Raw genomic sequence first — 22,077 nt, forward strand, 5'->3', positions numbered from 1 at the left:
CCACAAATCGAGCAATCTTCCTTTTCATGCCACTCCACTAGAAAGATTCATGTAGATCTCGATACATCTTCGTGCTACCTGGATGTACCATATACAAAGAATGATGCGCCTCCTCCAAAATCGTCCTCCTTATCCCCTCGTCATTTGGAACACACAGTTTGTTTCCAAACCTTAACACACCTCCCTTGGAGATGTTAAAATTTGCAGCCAACCCCTACTGCACTTTCTTTACAACCTCTACTAGCTCTTCATTATTAGCCTGTGCGACTTTAATCCTCTTAAATAATATCGACTAGATCACCAAGCTAGCAATGAAAGCCTTGTGATTACAATCCACCAATTCCACACTATAATTCTCCAAATCCTGTCTGATATGATGCTGACCCACAACTGCAGATACCGACGCATGCTCTGACTTCTGACTTAACACATCAGCTACCACTTTAGCTTTCCCTAGATGATAGCTAATGGTGCAATCGTAGTCCTTGATCAGTTCAAGCTACCTTCTTTGCCTCATGTTCAACTCCTTCTGCGTGAAAAAGTATTTAAGGCTCTTGTGGTCCATGAAGATCTCACACTGTTCACCGTATAAATAGTGTCTCTAGATCTTTAGTGCATAGACCACTGCTGCCACTCTAGATCATGCGTGGGGTAATTCTTTTCATACTCCTTGATTTGTTGAGAAGCATAAGCAATTACTTTCCCCTGTTACATCAACACACATCCCAAACCCTTCAGAGATGCGTCGCTGTAAATCACAAAGCCATTGTCCCCAGATGAGATGGTCAACATCGGTGTAGTGACCAGTCGGTGTTTCAGCTCCTGGAAGCTCTGCTTGCAATCATCTATCCAATCAAACCTCATATCCTTCCTCGTTAACCATGTTAGGGGGCCAGACAACTTAGAGAATCCCATCACGAATCGCCAGTAGTACGTAGCCAGTCCTAGGAAACTCCAAACATCCTACACGCTCTTCGGTTTCTCCAAGTCAATCACTACTTCTATCTTACCTGGATCAATTGAGATACCACCTCCCAAAACGACATGGCTAAGAAATGCGAGCTGCTTAAACCAGAACTCACAGTTCTTCATTTGGCATACAGCTTCTTTTCCCGCAGTACCTGAAACACCAACCTTAGATGGTTTTCATGTTTTTCCAAACTCTTAGAGTATACCAGAATATCATCAATGAAAACCACTACGAATTGGTCCAGGTATTCATGGAAAACCCTATTCATTAGGTCCATAAATACCACTGGAGCGTTAGTCAACCCAAATGGCATGACCAGGAACTCGTAGTGACCATATATGGTTTGGAAAGCAATGTTTGCAACATTCTCAGTCCTAACTTTCACCTGATGATACCCTGACCATAAATCAATCTTTGAAAAGACCCGCGTTCCTTGCAGCTGGTCAAACAGATCATCTATATGAGGCAATGGGTATCTGTTCTTCACTGTTACCTTGTTGATCTGACGGTAGTCAATGCACATTCTTATTAACCCGTCCTTCTTCTTCACGAACACTACTGGAGCTCCGCAGAGCAAAACACTAGGTCTGATAAAACCCTTATCCATTAGTTCCTACAACTTCTTCTTCAACTCTTTAAGATCAGCTGGAGCCATCCGGTATGAAGCTTTAAAAATCGGTACCTTGCCTGGCAGTAATTCAATAGCAAACTCCACCTCTCGATTAGGAGGTAGACCGGGTAAGTCTTTCGGGAATACATTTAGAAATTCGTTAATCACATGAATATCTTCGAACTTTATATCATCCCGAGGTGGTTCCTTCACACAAGCGAGGTACCCTTGGCAATCATCCAAGAGTAACCTTCGCACCTGCATTGCTAATAGAATCTATGGCATCGAACGCACACATGATCCTACAAACTTATACTCCTGTTTCTTAGGAGGTCTGAACACCACCACTTTTCTATGACAGTCAATCATAGCAAAACTGGAGGATAACTAATCCATCCTCAGTATAACATCAAACTCGTACATGTCGTATACTACTAGATTCACCGATAGCGACCTTCCTTGAATTACCCCTGGGTAGTCTCCTAACATTTTCCTACAGATCACCATACTCCTAAACGGTGTAGCCACAAACAACCCCTCATCCATCACTTGGGTATCAACCCCACACAGTTTCACAAAATTTGTAGATATAAAGGACTGGGTTGCTCTTGAATCGAATAAAATAATAGCTTTATTTAAAAGCAGTAACATGGTAAGCGAGTACACTTTCGCCTGAGCTGTGTTTCCCTGAAAGTTTCCCTGAGGCACCTAGTTCTTTCCTTGGTTCTGACTTGGTGTAGGCGTGTCATTCATCAGCGTATGATAGTTTTGAGATACATAGCCCGATTCGCCACATCAGTAACAGTTACCCACAAATAGCTGGCATTCACCATTATGCCATTTGTTGCACCTGATACAACGCTTGCGAGATCGGTCCCCCTATGGACCCCATGGTTCCGTACCTTGATGATTACCCGAACCATAGTTCCTCTTCTTCCACTGTCCCTATCTAGAACCAATCTATGAACCAGAAGGTACCAGTCTCTTTTTCTGATCCTGTGCCACCTCATCCTCCCGGAGACTAGCCTCAACTATGATGGCTTTATCCACCAGAATAGGAAACTCTCAAATCTGCAACATTCCCACTAGCCTACGAATGTCCTTAGGCCTTTCTCGAACCTCCGAGTCTTTTCGTACTTGTTTGAGATCATACATGGCTCAAATCAAGATAGCTCGATGTATCTAGTTGCGTAACTCTACACTGTTAGGGTACCCTGAAGTCAGACTCGAGAATTCATCTGCCTTTGCATCATGAATGAAAGCCAGAAATAATATCTCAAAGAATACCTCCTTAAAACGGCCCCATGTCATCCCTGATGAATCAGTTCTTTGCTCGTCAAGCAGACTCACAACCATCCACCACCTCTCAGCTTCTCTTTCCAATTGAAACGTAGCATAGAGAACTTTCTGCTCGTCGGTGCAGTGCAGAACTTTTAGTATCTTTTTTGTATTTTGCACCCAATTCCCTACTACAATCAATTCGAATCTCCCGGTAAACATTCAAGGATGCATGTGGGTGAACTTCTCAATGGTGCAACCCGCAGCCATAGGTGGACGCTCCCGTCCCTTAACACTTCGCTTGATCTTTCGCATAATATGCCTGGTCAAACCCTGAGGCACGGAAGGAAACCTTTCACTCGCAGTCCCCTCTGAGCTACTATCCCAGTTGCTATCCTTGGGCTCCATTATGAAAATAGTATAGGAATAGATTAACATTCCTATATCATAGAACAATTAATACAATCATTGCAGGATAATCATGTTAACTTATAGACTCTTAGATCCAGGTTTGCCCTACCGCACAAATATGAAACCATCAATGGTTTGCTGTGATTTTACTGAAATCGTCATTCCATGAAAAACATAGAATACCGTCAATAAATCCCTGTCTAGCTACAAGACAACCCTCGACCTACTCTACCCATTCCCTACATCCTATACTCTAGTATGTACATATAATCATGCCTAACCAAGTCTATAAGACCTAACAACCTTATTAGCTCTAATACCAAACTATCATGCCCCAAACCCGAAAATGGGCCCTAGGGTGTGATTTAGTAACCTAACATGTCCCTGTATCATACAACCATCCATGATACTACACAATATAAGGGTCCAACCCGTAGGGTTCACGTATAGCCTATACACCATCATATACAAACGTACGCAATGGAATTACACAACCTCTTACATTCATTTCATACCATCATACCATACCAGAGTCTATACAAAACCATAGTTTAATTCCTAAAATGCATAACATACCCCAAGTGTCTACATAACCCAAAATGACAACTCGGCTAAAAATCAATACTTATACAAGTTCTTCTACAAAGCTAACCAACAACAACGATTTTGAAACGCTAGGATGCTAGTGTCGGCTACTCGAAGGACCTGAAAAATATTTGTATAATAGGGGTGAGACACCTCTCAATAAGGGAGAAACATGTTATATCAGTGTGTGGATACATGAGTGTTATTTCAACATTAAAACATAAACATTCCACAATTCCAGTGTTTTCACAATACAGTTCCAATATACATATGATACAAAGCAATATGATCTAGTGTCGTCACACTCTTCGGCCTATGCCGGCTGTGGTGGTATTTCACACCCTTCGACAAAATCTGGTGCCCCCGATAACATGGCATAGTATAAATCCCCATAGCGTTGAACTAGTGCAGATTTGGTATTCTCATACCCTTCAGTATAAATTGGCCTGTCTAGTGGTATTGCACACTCTTCAGCAAAAGTCGGGCATATGAGCCAACTGTAGTTAACCGACTCGGCCGCCTATTGTATTATTCCGGTATGCCTCATATCTCAGCCTTCAGTAGTTAACCGACACACTTCAATTGTCCTTAGCCTTCGATATTATTCTGACTCAGTATTTTCACAAAACTTGGAACAATTTTGGAACTCCTGTTCCTATATCTCATTTCAACAACTCACAGCCTACGGTAGTTAACTAACACACTTTTTCACAAAACACATCATTCAATTCATCATCTTATTCGACACTTATTTGGGTAAACAAATATTCTCATAACAGATAATTCGAAAATAAAGTTTAACATAATCAAAGGTACAATCATCTCTATATTACAATTTATACAAATATATAATTTTCTAACAGAAATATAGATGATACCCGAAACCTCAATTTTCCCAAAAACTGTAAACCCAAAAATCCCGTAATTTCACCTGATAGATTTTCTCAAATAAGTAGCCAAAACATCTGTATAATCGTAAACCATAGTTTTACCAATTCAGATTACAAAAATAATTGATATAAACAGGAACCCCTTACCTTATCCCGAAAACTGAAAAACAAACTTAATTGGTCCAAAACAACGACACGGGATCCCCAAAACCTAAAAACCGAAGAACAATACTTCAATATAATCCTAACCATAACAAATCTATCAAACTGAAAAAGAATTCAGATCCTTAACTCAATTTTGGAATAAAACTCAAAAATCCTTGGAATGCAAATTTGATCCACTATAAACATAAAGATTCTCCTCCTGATCCACGTGGTAAAGTCAGATCGTTGATTTGGGTAATAGACAAGCCAAAACCCTAGAGAGAGAGAGAGAGAGAGAGAGAGAGATTTTTATGTTTCTTAGCAATGAAGCAACCAAAAAATTCAACTTATAGACCTTTGACCCGGCCAGCCTCGTCGACGAAGTGGAGAGCTCATCGACGAGCAGAAGAAGGGCGTTCATCGACGACGGCGTGGCCTCATCGACGAGTCTGAGATTTCAGAATTCCCAAAATCTCTCGGTATTCACTCATCGACAAACCTCTGAATTTCATCGCCAAGTTATAGAAAGGACTTCGTCAATAAGAGAATGAGCCTCGTTGACGAGCCTTGCTAATTTTCCCTTTTTAAATCCCTTCTCCTTTTCTTATTTATTAAATTCACATTTCTGAGGTCGGGTTCTTACGTGTGTAATATCAAAGATAATACACACAATAGTATGAACAAGATCCATTCAGAGCTTATCAATTTAGCCTTATGAAACTTGACTCAAAACAATATTTCAAATATAAAACACAATGTAAGTGTTACTATTATCAGAATCAATCATTTGGGGGGCATAATGTGAAGAGAAATTGATGTTTCCAGTGAAAGTGGAAGATATACATAAAGTCTCCATAATATATATTCATGGGAAATATGTCAAAATTAGTCACTCTAGTGGTCCTATTGGTGGATATGATGCACACTCATCAACTAGTTGTACATTCAGAAGTTAGCAATGGTGCCACGCACCATTAAAAAGGATAAGAACTTCTGTTTTGGAAAGCTTGCACTTACTACAAGGGAAAAACCTTTCTATTAAAAATGGAACAAGCATGGGAGAGCAGACATAAGGTATTTGGCTCTATTCTTAATGCATTCCTAAGAGAAATCTTACTTTTTTCCATCTTATATCCAAAGTGTGTAGAAATTATGCAATGGATCAACTTTCCTTCACTGAAGACACGTGGGATTGAAAAGAACTCATAAACTGTAAACACACCAAGCTAGGGATTAAACTATAAACATACCAAGCTAGGGTCTAAATGAGAGATCATAACACAATCCCTCATCAACATTTGAAATCATAGCTTTAACAATCCTGCCCACAACTTGCTTTGGGTCCTTTCGCCACACATGCAACACTGATAGGACTTGACAAAAACAAATATAACATTTCCATATCAAAAAGTAGAGAAACAACTCCAATTCTCAAAAGCAACAAATAATGCAAAATTATTTTTATTTCATTCTTTTGATCCCCAAATGCTAGTAAAAAAAATGTTTTACTTGAATATGAAATTTTGATTTACTTTGTAGACAATGGATCATATCTTCATATTCTATCACATCTTAGATACGAGATGATTACACATAAATTCAGGCAATGCCATGGTTATCAGAATCCCGATCCTTATTATGTGATTCTATGATCATACTTGCTTAATCGATGTAGATCTTAAGTAGAATCTTAATAAAGTAGGATCCTAGTAGGATCTTATCTAGAACCTTAGGAACTTAGGATCTCGATCCTACTTGCGATCCTACTAATCCTACTTTTGCAATGGAATATGGATTTTTCCTATTTAGGATTTTAACAAGAGAGACCCAATATATATTTGTACAGACACAAAATTTGGTCTAGTTGGTTAAATGCATAAAATTATGGCTACATAACAAGCATGTTCTAGGATTGTGAAATCCAAGTCAAGAAAGCAGCTGAACATCTCTTGAAAGCTCTCTTCCTTCAATATTGAAAGCTCTTTAAGAGCTTAGAGTTCTTATAGACAGATCCTAGGTTGTCTATCAGTAGGCTAGGATTGTTCCTTCTTCCAGCAACAATAAAAGTCAGCAGGGTGCTTTGAGATAAGCAGATAGCTTCAACAAATAGGGAGTTGCATAGTCAAGCTAAGAGCTTAAAGTTGCAGGCTTGTAGCAGTTATGTGTTATCTTTGTAGTTCTTTTTACTTTCTTCCTCTATGATTTTTCCCCTCATATTATTGACAAGCTAGAGACCTATCTTTTTTCCCAAAGCAGAGAGCATATAGCTTTCTTTTTCCTTTTCTTTTCTTTGCAATTAACAAAAAAAAAAAATTCCTCTTCCTTTTTTTTTTCCTTGTTTTATTTATTCTTCTTATGGTCCGATGACAAAACTGCAAAAATTGAGAAAATTACATCAATTCATTGAATTAAGTCTAGCAACTTCTTCTTCCTTCTTCTCTTCGTTCTTTTTGTTTGTCTTTTTAATTATAGTTTTTAAATAAATAAGCTATCAGCAGTCTGTCCTTTGTAGAGCACTTTGTAGTTCATGCTATTTAGTTATTTTTTTAGGCTCAAAATTGTGAAAGAAAAAACCTATTAGGTGCTAGCTAGCAAACTAGTTACATTCCTGAAATTTGTTTTAATTTCCTAGACTTACTATCGAGTTTTTAAGATTATTTTATTGAGAGTTGTCATAAATTGCCAAATATATAAAATTTTAATTTATTTTACATTGTAAGTAGAATCTTCCAATCCACGATCCGATCTTGCAGACCCTCCTAACGATCCTATGTAGGATCCCAATTCTAAAAACCTTGGGCAATGAAAACAAAAGTCAATGTAATCTGTTTCCAAAGGTGCTCACACACATTCTCTTAAGAAAAACAAGGGACAATGATTCATGAAAGACTTTTACTACCCAGCATTTTTGTGCAGAGAATAGAGCCAATAGACCTTGCATTGGAGAATTTGAAAGGGAAAACTAAAATTCAAACACATGCTCTACCAGAGTAATCAGAAAACAGGGGAAAAAAAGAAAAGAAAAGCAAGACGTCAAGGCTTTGAGCAATATATTGATTGACCAAGAGAACACAAAAATAGTGCATTTGTACTTCTTTTAAACAATTTGAGTTTTGTCATTCAATGGCAAGCTTACATTAAGAGAAGAAGCTCTCATGTCAGCATCTAAAGAACTTTGTAATTTGCTTTTCTTTGGCCAAAGCCAGACCTTGGAGATAGAGAAGCTCTCACCTTTAGAACTGCTAATCTTCCTGCAGCTCTCCACATGATCACTATCACCTGCAGAACTAGCATTTTGTCCTCCCCCTTTGACAAGCTTTGCATCTCTACCATCACTCATTCCCTCAGATAAAGCAACTCGTAGGTTTGAATCACCAACCACATACCGAAAAGAGCCCAAAGAAAAACATCTCCTTGCATCCAAATTACAGCTACTGGACTCTCCTTGTCCCCTTTCCACACTGTCTCCTCTATCATTTACACTTCTGAATTTGCCAAGCCTCACAGGAAAAACTTTCTTCTGACCAGAAACCTCTTCCGTAACACCCCCCGGCTTCATAGTGCAAGAGAACCCATTTTCTCCATCACTCTCACTGGGTAACCCATTTGGAATTTCTGTTGAGTCAGAACTAAATAGTGGGTTCGCCAGGGGAAGGGCAGAGCTGAAAAGGGTTCCCCTGCAAAGAGGGCATGTAGAGTTTGAAAGGAGCCATGTATCTATACAGTATGTGTGAAAAGCATGACTACACAAGGGAAGCAGCCTCAGTTTGTCATCTTCAGAAAATTCACAAAGACACACAGCACAATCAAATGGTTCCTTCAAACCCATTATGTCTTTGTAGAAGAAGACAGGTAGCGCATCAATGGAAGCTTGGTCTAGACCAGAGTCGTGCAAACGAAAGAGTTGTTGAAGCTGTCTCTGAAGAGCAAGAGACCCAGACGCATCTGGATTTCTGTTAGATTGATAGATAGGCGAGGAAGATGACCTCTTCATGAGAAATCTCGCAAGAAGATGGAGAAGACCAGAAATGAAAAAGATAACAGCTAGAATTATTACAATCAAAATAAAAACTGGACTGATTCTGATAAGATAAGAAGATAGTGATGATGGAGCGGGTTCCATTTCATAGCTTCTTCGGTAAATTCCAAGGCTTTTAAATATGAAAAAAAATGAAGAAAATGGGGATAAGGAAAATGGTCATGCGGATCAAAATGTCATCTTTTTGCTGAAATTGATTGAAAATTCAGACGTTTTGGGAGATGGGCATGCTCAAAAAAACGTTTTTTTGTTTGAATTCGAGTATGCTGTCCACAAAAACTGGGAAAGAAAAGAAAAGATAAGAAAAAGACAGCTTCTTCTCAAAGTTATGTGAACATTTTTGGCTTTGAGACGTAAAGATTTTGAGGTAAAAACTGATAAACTTCTGGCACGAACATGTCGAAAATAGAAAACAAATAAGTTGAAGAGAGAAGTTACAGGTTCACCGTTCACCTTCCTCAGATACGAAGAACGCGCAGGAGGTCATTAAAGGGTAACATTTTGTGCTAGCTTTTCAGTAGTTTATATACATGGTAAAAGGAAAGACAGCTAGCTATGAATTATTGTACCTCCACACTCAAACTATATATATAGGGAAAACTTTGAAAAAGGAAAACAAGTCAGATGATCAATAGTCAGTCCGAAAAATAAAAAATAAAAAATCAAGACATTGATGCACTGGGTAATGGCTAATCAATTATTATTATTATTATTATCATCAAAAAGTTTATATTCGTACAAAACAAGGTAATTCAACTTTTTCTCCTATTCTTTTATTGTCTTTAACAAAATAATAGAACTCAAAAACTCTAAATCAAGTACTTCTAAAGATAGTTACCTTTTTTACGAAAAAAAAAAAAAAAAACATACCTTTTTCTTTTGAAAACAATGATGAAAAATGAAAAAAAAAATCATATTAGTTCTATAGTATTTTTTCGAGAAAGAAATAAGATAAAAGGATCTTAAGAAGTAATAAATAATGGATTTATTTCTCCTTTTTCTTTTAAAGAATGAATGGTCATTTGTACATGCATACACAACACACTCACACGTATATATAATTGTTGTGATATGGATCGTACAATGAAAATGTACAGCGGAATAAACAACAAGTAAATATAAATAACACACAACTAGAATAAGATAAACACAAAGATTTACGTGGTTCGGCAAAGCCTACATCCACGGAAGCAATGATACACAAATTTCACTATGGAAATCAAAATGTACACAATACACTTCAATAATGATCACACTCACCCTCAAAATATGCCCAGATTACATATATAGAGTTTCCTTGGAATTTTCCCCATGTTTGCCCAACCACCCAACGTTCAAAAATTCAAAATTTCAGAAAACTGCTGCAACCCAGGCGCCCCTCATCGACAAACACAGGGGCTTCGTCGATGAGACCAAGAAGAACCTTCGTCGATGAATATAGGGCTCTTGTCGACGATGCTAAAAGTCTAAAATTTCCTGCTCTCGGTAATTATTTGTTGACAAGTTTCAGAGCCTTCGTTGACGAACCTCTACTGTACCGTGTCAACGAACATAGGCCCTTCGTCGACGAGTCCTACTGTGCTGCCCCCTTCATGTTTTTCCTCATTCCTTCTTTACTTATCAAAACAGAAGTATAAGAGCCACAAATAACAATCTTCACCTTGGCGATTATACGCCCTTTAGGAGAATCTCAAAAACATGAACTGCTTTACTTTGAACTTAAAAACGCTTGGTTGGTTATGTCTCCCTTCTATCACTTGGAGACGTGAAGTAAGTATAAGCAATGCTTGAACTTCTTTGAAGTAACTGATTTCGTCAGAATATCCGCTGCATTTTCAAACATGTGAACTTTCTCTAACACAAGTTCACCCGAAGCAATCAATTCTCGAACCCTGTGGAACCTCACATCAATGTGCTTGGTCCTAGCATGATATATCTGATTCTTCGCTAAGTAAATGATACTTTGACTATCACAATGTAGCACCACACTATCTTGTTGTAACTCCAGCTCTCTGACTAAACCAGTAAGCCATAAGACCTCCTTTGCAATTTCGGCAACTGACATATATTCTGCCTCAGTTATGGACAATGCAACTAGAGACTGTACCATGGATCTCCAACATACCGGTCCTCCTACAAGGGTAAACACATATCCCGTTATAGACCTTCTATCATCCATATCTCCAGCATAATCTGCATTAACAAACCCTATAATTGAAGGACAACCCTATTGCTTGCCGAACATGATGCCATATCCTAGTGTACCCTGCAAGTAACCGAGTATCCATTTTACAACTTCCCAATACTGCCTCCCTGGATTAGAGAGGAACTTTCTCACCACACTCATTGCATGAGCTAAATCTAGACTCGTATATACCATGACATACATTAAACTCCCCAAAGCACTAGCATAGGGGACCTTTGATATATCATGGATTTCTTCATCCGAACTTGGGCAATCAACAGTAGACAACTTGAAGTGATTAGCTAGAGGTGTACATACTGGTCTTGCATCAGCCATGCTAAACCTCTCCAACACCTTTAGCACATAACCGCCCTAAGATAACCATAATCTCCTTGCAGTCCTGTCTTGACAAATCTCCATCCCAAGTATTTTCTTGGTTGAACCAATATCCTTCATGTAAAATTCCTCATACAAAAGGTCCTTTAACTAATTCACCTCAGTTAAATCTCTTGCAGCTATTAACATATCATCAACATACAATAAAAAGAAAATAAGTGAGCCATCATCAAGTTTATTCACATATACGCAGCAATCATACTCACACTGTTTGTAACCAATCTTCATCATATACGAATCAAACCGTTTATACCATTGCCTTGGAAACTGTTTCAACCCATAAAGAGATTTCTTCAACTTGCAAACACAAATTTTTTTTCCTGGTTCAATGAATCCCTCCTGCTGTACCATGTATATTTGTTCCTCAAAGTCACCATAAAGAAATGCTATCTTCACATCCATTTGTTCCAAATGAAGATCGAAAGGAGCTACTAACCCCAACACAACTCTGATAGAAGTATGTCAGACCACTGGAGAAAAGATCTCATCATAATCTATCCCCTTCTTTTGTGAGTATCCTTTTGCCCCCAACCGTGCCTTGAACTTCTCACCTTCCTTTTCTGATATTGCCTCCTTTTTCTTGTACACCCATTTGCATTCAATCGGTCTCTTCCCATCTGGAAGCTCCACCAACTCCCAAGTTTGATTTTTACGTAGTGACTCCATTTCCTTAATCATTGCTCCCATCCATCTATCTTTCTCCAAGTCGTGCACTGCCTCTTGAAATGTAGTTGGATCGTTGCAACTAGTAAGAAAAGCATAAGATACTAACTCTTCAAACCCATACCTTGGCGAAGGCCGAATAGTGCATCTGGATCTTCTTAATGGAATATCGCCGACTTGCTAACTTTCTAAGCTAGAGCTCCCTGCAACCAAGGGACCATGATCATTTCCATTGCCCTTAGCTTCCAACTCCACCTGCACGATATGTTCATCACTGCTCCAGTTTTCTGGCTCCTGTTTCTGTTCATCAAACTCTTGAGTACGCTTCACCATAGCTTTCTCATCAAAGACTACATCTCCACTGATCCCCACCTTGTTTGCCAATGGGTCCCATAACTTATACCCCTTTACACCCTCTAGATATCCCAAGAAGATGCAACGAAGAGACTTCGGGTCAAGCTTAGACCTCTCCTCACTAGACAAGTGGACATAGGCTGGACACCCGAATACCTTCAATTCAGAGTAGTCTACTGCATTTTCCATCCAAACCTCTTCCGTCACTTTACTCGCTAGTGATGCCCTCGGTGATCGGTTAATCAGAAAACAAGTCATACTAACTACCTCAGCCCAGAAGTTATTTGGTAGCCCTGCATTCAATCTGAGACACCGAGCCTTATCAGTAAGAGTCTGGTTCATCTATTTTGCCACACCATTTTGCTGAGGTGTCCGGCAAACTGTAAAATGTCTCTTTATGCCTTGCTTCACACAAAACTCCATAAACCGAGAATTAGCATACTTGATCCCATTATTCGACCTTAAGTATTTGATTCTCCTCCTTGTCAGATTTTCCACTTCAGCCTTCCAAATCTTAAACTTGGTAAACATACTAGATTTGTGACGCCTGAAGTAAACCCAAACCTATTGTGAGTAATCATAAATGAAACTCACATAGTACACATATCTACCCTTTGATGCAACTCTTACTAGGCCCCAAACATCTGAATGTACATAGTCAAGAATTCCTTTCGTCTTATGAGTAGCTGATCTGAATTTTGCCCTGTCCTGTTTTCCAAGAACAAAAAACCTACAAAATTCCAACTGACATGTTTTCAGACCTTTCAGCAGTTTCCTCTTGTGTAGTTCTTTTATGCAATGCTCTCCTATATGCCCAAGATGCATATGGCACAAGATAGTCTCATCTAATTCAGCATCCACGAATGCAATTGCACCTACAACGGTAGGAAACTACTTTGTTCTACTTAATGTTGTAATCCCGAAATTCCAATCAAACTTAGTTTTATTTCTAGCTCTGTAACTCCAGTACACTACTTCTATAGGCAACTAGAATGTGAGCATGGTCCCACTAGCAATACTAATGATGGAGATGTATGCATGATTATACATGAAATGCATGGAAGCTTATGAATGCAATGCAATCCTAAACAACCAATTTGCCAAAATTCTTGGGGACACCCCAATATACCACATATTTTATTTCATCAAGTTAGGGAAAACTACAAAGATGAATACAAAAAGAAAATTCATTTTTTATCATTTTTTTGCAACTAATTTCATTACACTAGTAAACAAAAATGACCCAAATTCTTGGTGTACATCATGTATACTTTTTTCAGCTTCAGGATCGAATTGTTTGAGATACATTTTGTGTGACGCCCCGAACTCGCCAGGTGGGGCTCGAGTGCCACGTGTTCCAATCACCTGTATCTGATACCATAATTAACATGCACGCAACGGAACATAAATAAATAACCTCAAATAAATACCAGAGTTCTATATAACAGCCCAAAAATGAACAATACAACATCCAGATATTCGTATCCACAACCAGTATTTAAACATAACCCAGTACAAATATATATCTGTATATATACCGGTATATCACAATACCTAAAAAAAAAACCACCAAATACAATTCCAGCCTAGGCTTTCAAACCCGGTCTCCAAAAGAACCTGAAAAGTTGTTAATCCACTAGGGTGAGACACTTCTCAGTAAGGGTGGAATAAATTATAACAGTGTGTGACAAATGAGTTTTAATATTTACATATCAAAATAAATTGTTTCTCACATAATATCAATAACAACTGAGAAAATGAACCATTAATAACATCCCCAACATCTAATATCATACACACATCCAATATGCACAAGTACATAATTTTTATGCAGGCAAAAGTCCCCGATGATAGGGAAGATTACCCGCCCATATAAGTAGCTTCCCTCTACTCTGATACTAAAAACTACCTACCCGAGCACTCACCTTACTCAGTAAGCCCTCAGGCGAAGTATTACCTTGCCGCCAGTACACACATCTTTATTATTTTAAAGGCGAAGGTTTCTGAGAATCGGGATGTCTACCCGCCCATACAAGTAGCATCCCTTTGCACTGATACCAAGAAACTACCTAGAAGAGCCTCACCTTTCTTAACAAGCCCCCAGTGGTATGTTTACCTTGCCGCATGCACACACATGCATTCACAATATGCTATACCATTACTATTATGTTTTAATTAAATTCACATGCACAACACATCCACACAAGAATCACGTAACGTATACTTCGTCTTCCAATGTCCTCAGTAAGTGGCCCACACAGAGCGACTGCGTACATATCAGTACATGGCCCACATAGGCACCTGCGTACTTTTTATCTACACGTGACCCACATAGGCACCACTACCCACACAAGGTACATAACATGACCCACACAGGCGTCATTATCCACACAGGATATAACGTGGCCCACGCAGGCACCACTCCAGCTTCCGCAACATGTGGCCCACACAGGCACCACTATTACCAGTATCCAATCCCCATGACCTACCCGTCATACATCAGTAGAACAAGCTCCTCGACCTGCCAATGTCCTACTCTATGTAAATGACAATATGACGAGCTCCTCGACTTGCCAACGTCATATCATGATTTATATCTAAGCAATATAACAACATTCTCATGCCAACGTTATATTGAGATGCATACGAATAACCATACCAGTTAGTTCACACAGACGCATCAATGCATTTCCACACAGGAATCCAACAGATCAATTCATTTCCCACACATTATCCCAACAGATCAATACATTTCTACACAGAAGTTAAACATAACAATTTATTCATCATGTCATAATCATTCCAAACATCCCCACGTGCAAACCTCAAATGCCACATCAATTTATATTCAATTTATTAGGAAAAATTATTCCCATGTCACCTGAATTTAATATCATATGCAATTATCTTAAATATAAATCTTAAACAAAAATCATCATTTTTCCAGTAATCAAACTATTCTGAAAATTATATAGATAAATAATATTTCATATGCTCGTAAATAATTGATTCACCTTAATAAAATACTGATATAATTTTATTCCCCCTTACCTGATTCCCTGAATCACGCCTGCAAGACTCCTAAAATTATACCCGCGACGCTCACCTGAACCTTGATTCAATCAAATCAACCCCAATAAAATATTATTTTAACATTTCCTAATTTACAATAATTAAATAATAATTAATTTCTAAATAACTCATTTATCCTAATTTTGAGCTATTTCTACAACGACCCCACGAGAAATCTGCTCCGCTAGACTTGTAGAGAATCATCTATAGATTCTCGTGGTGGTGTCCGATCGCTCATTTGGCTTAAAATTTGAGAAAAATTGAGGTAAGAATGAGAATTTGTTTTATCCTAGGAGATATGCCCACGTTACTCCTATGACAAATCCACTTTGGTAGAAATGTCGGAGGTAGAGAATGAAGTCTAGTGGTATTTTCAAATTTTCAATTGGGCGAGAATACGCCGCGAAATCGTAGAAAGAGGAGGAGTGGAGAACGTGAGCTGAGAGAATTTTTTTTTAATTCTTTCCTTTCCTGCTTTGTTCAAAACTTAATCATTAAGTTTCCCCTTTTTTTTTTCTTTCTTTCCTTTATCTCTTACTTTACTTTTATATATACTTATATATATATATACCCCAAAATCCTCAAATTTCTTAATTTAATTAATTTTCTTAATAATAATAAATAAATTAATTAATAATAATTTTTAATTTTTTTTTTAATTTTTATTCTTTTTTGGGTCGATACATTTTGTGTTCAACCTGCTTCATTTCCTCAACCATTGCTCTCTCCCTATTAACGGCTCCTTGAGATCAACTTCTATTTGGAGTTCATTTCTCTTCTTCCTCAAGGCTATCATTTTCTCATAAACTTGCAGGTACCTAAGAAATACCTAAGAATTATCCCATTCTCCTTTCACTTCATCTGCTAAGCATTCAGTTCAGATCCTGAGTGATATTTCCTCAGCTAAGCGAAGTCTTTCTTGCAGCTATTCTATTTCTTTGAACTTCCATTCGTCTCTAAAACTGAGGTGAGATCCTAGCAATTGAAGGCTCTGTATGAAAAGTGGGAGCTACTTGAGGACACAATGATTGGAAATCTATAACCCGAGGATTAATCCAATTAGCATGCCAACTTGACTAGATTGCAGGTTGACCTAGAAAAAAAAAAGAGTTGACCCAATTTAGGAACGAGGTTGCCACATGTCAATTGAGGTGATGAAACATGGCACACGTATTTTTATTTATTTATTTTTAATTTATTACAGCAGGGTGATGTCAACATGACATCACCTACCATGTGACAAGATGCAATGGACGTTGGGCTTGTGACATAGATCGCTGACATGACAACGATTTGACTGTTTAGAGAAAACACATTGGACGACAAGGATTGAGTCTTGTCGCTCCCCAAACGCATGGTCCTAGCCATGCCACGTGTCACCATGCGGATGGTGACACATGTCCCGCTTAGTTTTAGTTTTGAAATCCTTATTTATAATATTTTTTTAATTTTCCTCTTCTTTTATTTTCTTTTCTTTTCTTCCTTCCAAATGCTCTCAAATCTCTCTCTCTCTCTCTCCTTCTCATGTCTCTCTCTCTCTCTCTCTCTCTCTCTCTCTCTCTCTCTCTCTCTCTCTCTCTCTCTCTCTCTCTCTTAACTCTCCCCTCTCTTCACACAGCTCTCTATCCCCTTTATCTCTCTATTCTCTCTCCTTCATGGCTCTCTTCCTCTTTGTTTCTCTCGAAGCCCACCATCTTTCTTTTGATCAATTTTACTTACAACTCATTCTCTTTTTATTTGATCACCTTCTCTAAACTCTCTCAAATATTTTTTTTCCTATATCCCTCTGGATCTCACCCTTTCTCCTTTCCTTATTTTTCAGGTTCAAATAATGTGCACTACTTGGACTCTGGCTCAAGTCAAACAAAGGTAAAACTCAGCCTCTTTCCTCTAAGATTCCCTATTCCCTTTCTTTTCACTTGCGATTTTATTTTAATTTCCTACATTCCAAACAAGGGTCTAGGTATTGATCTAAGCTTCAACCTAGGTTGTATTAAACTAGGGTTAAGACTAGGTCGTATTGACACTGGGTATAGATTTAGATTAAAGCTTTGGGCTAACTTATTTGGGCCATTGGTAGATGGGTTTTAATGGCTTTATTAATTTGGATTTGGTATGGGCAAAATTAAAATGGGCTAAGGTCAATTTAGATTGGGCTAGTTTAAAAGGGCCAATGAGGACCTGGGTTTTAATTGGGCTTGTGTTTGCTTAAGCCCAATTGGCTGGTCTTGGATTGAGCCCAAATAGGCTTTGGGATCTTATTAAGAGGTGGGCTTGGATATGGATTTAGACTAATCAAATGTGGGTTATTGAGTTAGCTGACTTGGCCTTGGGTTCAGGGTGGATCTAGTTTTGGATTAAATGGACAATTGACCTAGATCAAGGGTTGACCAAGATCTTGGATAAACGAGTCAGGTGACTTGGACCCAAGTCAAGTTAACCGAGGTCTTTAGATTGGATCTAAGGTATTCAGATCTGGGCTATGGGCATTCGGGTTCTCGGATCTGACCGAATAGTTTGGACTTGTTTGGAGTATTTAAGAGGAATTTATGTGTTTATTAAGTTAAAATTGATTTCTATTTAAAAGTTCTGTTCAAATTTGAACTTAAATCACAGAAACCTAAAACTAAAATTCAGCAATACCGGAAATTCAAACAAAATAACAAACTTAAAGAACCAACCTCTTGTTTCTAAATTCTCCAATTTGCCAACTGGCTTTTTATTCAGTCGAGTTCTCTTAGGTCTCTACTTGCGAAGCCTTTTCAATTTCTACAAGTTGAGCCCTTTAGTCTTCAATTTTTTCTCCAATCCTCCACTCTCAATATTAATTACTCGGCCTTTTTCTACTCTTAGTTTTCAATTTTTCCTCCAATTCATTTCACAAAATTCTCCCTCCAATGTTTTTTCTTTTTTCTTCCCCTCCTCCTAGCGTTCTAAATAACTCTATTCATAGGCTAAGATAAGAACCCCCATTTAAATTGGATTGATTCAATCAGGTTTAAATTGATCAATCAAACTTAAAACTAATTGGTTAATTAAATTCAATTGATTAATCAATTTTTAGTTGTTCAATCATAAAAATCGATTAATTTTTTATTCTAATTTATTAACTGAAATTCTCATGTGTGTGTGTGTGTGTGTGTGTGTAGGTGCAAGCATGGAGAAGCTGGCCCATTGGATTCCTTTTAAATTTTTTGTTTTTTTCTTTTTTCTTTCCATGTATTCAATTTTTTTCATTTTTTTATGAATTCAACTTTTTTTTTATTTTTATATATTTTCCCATTTCCATTGTATTAATTACACACCCATGTACAAATTTGAAATTGGACTAGGAAATATCCAAATGGGCACTAAAATTAAATATAAAAATTAAAATTTGTTATATAAATCCTAGACAAAATGGAGTGTCTATAATAAATACTTATTTTATTTATAGGAGCCAACTTTTCATTTTAAAGCAAAAGTTTCATTTCAGCAACCTTCAATCAATTGCCTTTTTTTTTGGGTAATTTTACCGAATTATTATTATTTTAGAAATAAATTTGTTTATTATTTCATACTTAATATCCATAAATTGATTCAACTATTATTTCATAATTTAATCCAACTATTATTAGTGGTTACAAATTAATAATTTAATAATGATTTTTAGTAGTTATAAAATATAAAATATATTTTATGGGCGGTTTCAAAACTTTTAAAAAAATATATTTTATTATTTATATGTTGAGGGTAAAAATGTACGCTTATTTTAATAAAAATAATATCTTTCAATAATTATTGTTTTATAAATAAATTTATTTACTATTCCATATTTACCATTCATAAATTAATTCATGTACTATTTCATAATTTAGTTCAACTATCATGGGTGACTATAAATTTATTATCAATAGCGATTATAAAATCTAAACTACAAATTTATGGAATGATTTCGAAAAAATTTAAAAATCATTTTATTTATTATATAATTTAATATTTGTGTAACCTCTTATATTTGGTGCTTAGATATGATAGGAGACAATCAAAGCACTTAGTTTTTATCTGAAAGCCAATACAATTGTTAAAACTTACATATAAGGAGGTTGAAGTCAGTGAGACAATAATTCCGTTGTGATTCATAGGCAACTTTCAACATATTTTAAATTTATATATTTTATTTTAATTTATTAGACAAATAAACCAAAATTTTTTTTTTTTTGAAAAATGAAATATATTTTAATTCGTAATGAAACACTCCTGCTATCTAAGTTAAGATTCTAAACCCATTATAAATACATATATTCTCTCCTATGGAAGGAAGATAATTCTTCTCAAACGTAAAACCTTCATTCGTACGAAAATTGGAGAAAGCTAGCCTCGAACACCACCAAAGGCCTAGAGAGAATGTCCTTCCCAATCCTATAATCAATATTACACAAATTAGGTCTAACTCAAATGCTGAGATTCTCGATTGAATATTTGGATCTCATGTGATCAGTGGCCACCAGAGCCTTCCAATTTTTTTTTTTTCTTGATTAATCTGAGGTTTGCAAATATTTTCTTGTATCATGAAACTTTTTATTTTTTTATTTTTTACTTTTTAAATTGAAGTTATGGAGGCCAAAGGATTTTTGAAGGTTTGCAATTATAGAAGATCTTTAGTGGGTGGTCTTAGTCCATGGACATTTTAATTGCAGTTTGAAATGGAAGGGCCTCATGCGTTACCTAAATAGACAGGCACAGGCTGGTGAGACCACAGAGAACAATGAGAAATGATTGAGCGATCCGCCACCGCACTGTACCATTTGATCGATTGTCCATTGCTATGTAGCTCCCACTGTAAAGTAACTTTCATCATTCAGCAGGAGCTCATTATGAAGTGTACCTTTCCTCCATGCTTTTCTGCACCATTTTCTGCTACGTTTCCATTTCCTGTCCTAAAATTATGCACCCCAAGTCATTATCATTCTTTGTTTGGATAATCAGTAAATCATTTTGCCTCATGGAAACCACTAATAGTTAGAAATTAAAATTTTTATATTTGAGGAAAAATTTTTCATTGAAGGTTAATTTCATGTTTAGACCTTGAAAGGAAAGAGAATGGATACGAAGGGGGACGAGCTACCTCTGGTTGCATGAAGCAGCGGTCCACTCTTTTATATCACTTTCCATTCATATGTTGAAGTCTTTACCTCATTTGAAACTTGAAATAAAATGTGCATTCACACTCAATTCAAAAACCGAAAGATCTTAAGTTGACTGACATGGTAACGCTTGACAAGGGCAATGAACACTAAAACGTGCACCATATCCTATGCATCTCCTTTTTCTTTTCTCTGGAATATATAATTTTTCTGATAACAAGAAAAGAAAAATATTGATATTAAGCTGTTGTCTCCTTTAGAAGTCAAGCTGTCCTTGAGACCTTGAGGCCTAACACCACGAAAATCCTGAGTTTACCAGCTCTAATTAAGCTACATTTGAAAGCAAAACACCCCAATTTTCAGTATATAACTTTTTCTTCCGAGCATTTGATTGACTTATTTAATGACAAAAATATGTGTATTAATTGTGTCTTCAGAAACAGATAAAAGAAACAAGAATACAATTCACAGATTCAATAGCAAGAGGACTCATACGCAGACCAGACAATGGAGCAGCCCAAAATAATGAATCCATGCCCCACAGTCAACTCTGCAACATCATTAACCTGCTGAACAGAACTACAAGCGCAGTTTGCAACCCCAAAATTTGAATCTTAAAGCACATCATATATTAGGCAGCTGTATGCATCCTTGGTACCGCGTAGATATGATGGCACATGCACTGTGGATGTACAGGGCAGACAAAAGCTAGTGGTGGGTCAGAATTTGCTCCTCATTTATATTGCACGCATGGCAACCTTAATCCGCCGATGATTGTGCCCATTGTCGCTGGTTATTATTATGACAATTTGTGGTGGTTGGTTTACCCTAGCTACAAAAACTTAGAAGAAAAAGAGAGAAACCAAAAAAGAAAGATGCGTGAACCGGTTGACTTTCCTCCCATTGATGTTCTTTCTGTCGGTGGCCGGCCATGCCTGCCTGCGTCATTGTAGTCTAAAGGTTGTGAGTGTTATGTTTCCAACTTCACATTGGGTGGCAAAATCTACTCCCTTTGTTAGATTTATATATGCATGAGCTTGACTCAAAAGTAAAGGATAGTAATCTAGATATTAGACACACTAGGTGTATCTAATATTTTTTCATGTATTGGATGTATTGGATTCAATTGTTCTTAGATTTTACATATCGAATTTATGATGTTGTTTGTCCATAGTGATAAACCTTAGCTTGGATATCACTTGCTAGTATTAGGTAATCTTCACATGGACTTAATATATATGGGTGGATAGTAACTTTATCCAAAAATTCAAACTATTGTCTTGAGTCCAACTATGAATATAAGTCGTTGATCCTTCACTCAATTTTTTTGATATTGGATAAACTCACAAGTAGA

At 37.1% G+C, this 22,077-nt stretch overlaps 1 protein-coding gene across 2 annotated transcripts; it reads right to left on the reverse strand.

The window, feature by feature from the left end:
• Positions 1–3,756: 3,756 nt before the first annotated feature.
• Positions 3,757–9,483, reverse strand: LOC131146077 (RING-H2 finger protein ATL46-like). 2 transcript variants are annotated; one of them, XM_058095369.1, is made up of 2 exons: positions 8,120–9,010; positions 3,757–3,974 (listed from the first exon to the last, which is right to left on the reverse strand). In XM_058095369.1, the coding sequence occupies exons 1-2, from the start codon at positions 8,880–8,882 to the stop codon at positions 3,952–3,954; spliced, it is 786 nt and encodes a 261-aa protein (XP_057951352.1). In that variant the 5' UTR covers positions 8,883–9,010; the 3' UTR covers positions 3,757–3,951. The 2 variants fall into 2 exon arrangements, with proteins under 2 accessions (XP_057951352.1, XP_057951351.1); XM_058095368.1 differs by lacking the exon at positions 3,757–3,974 and having other exon boundaries at positions 7,909–9,483.
• Between the last annotated feature and the right edge of the window lie 12,594 nt (positions 9,484–22,077).

Source organism: Malania oleifera, chromosome 13, assembly GCF_029873635.1.
Source record: "Malania oleifera isolate guangnan ecotype guangnan chromosome 13, ASM2987363v1, whole genome shotgun sequence".
Taxonomy (NCBI): domain Eukaryota; kingdom Viridiplantae; phylum Streptophyta; class Magnoliopsida; order Santalales; family Ximeniaceae; genus Malania; species Malania oleifera.

Coding starts and splice junctions, on each gene's coding strand:
- LOC131146077 (XM_058095368.1), bottom strand. CDS start 9,011: ATGGAACCCGCTCCATCATCACTATCTTCTTATCTTATCAGAATCAGT.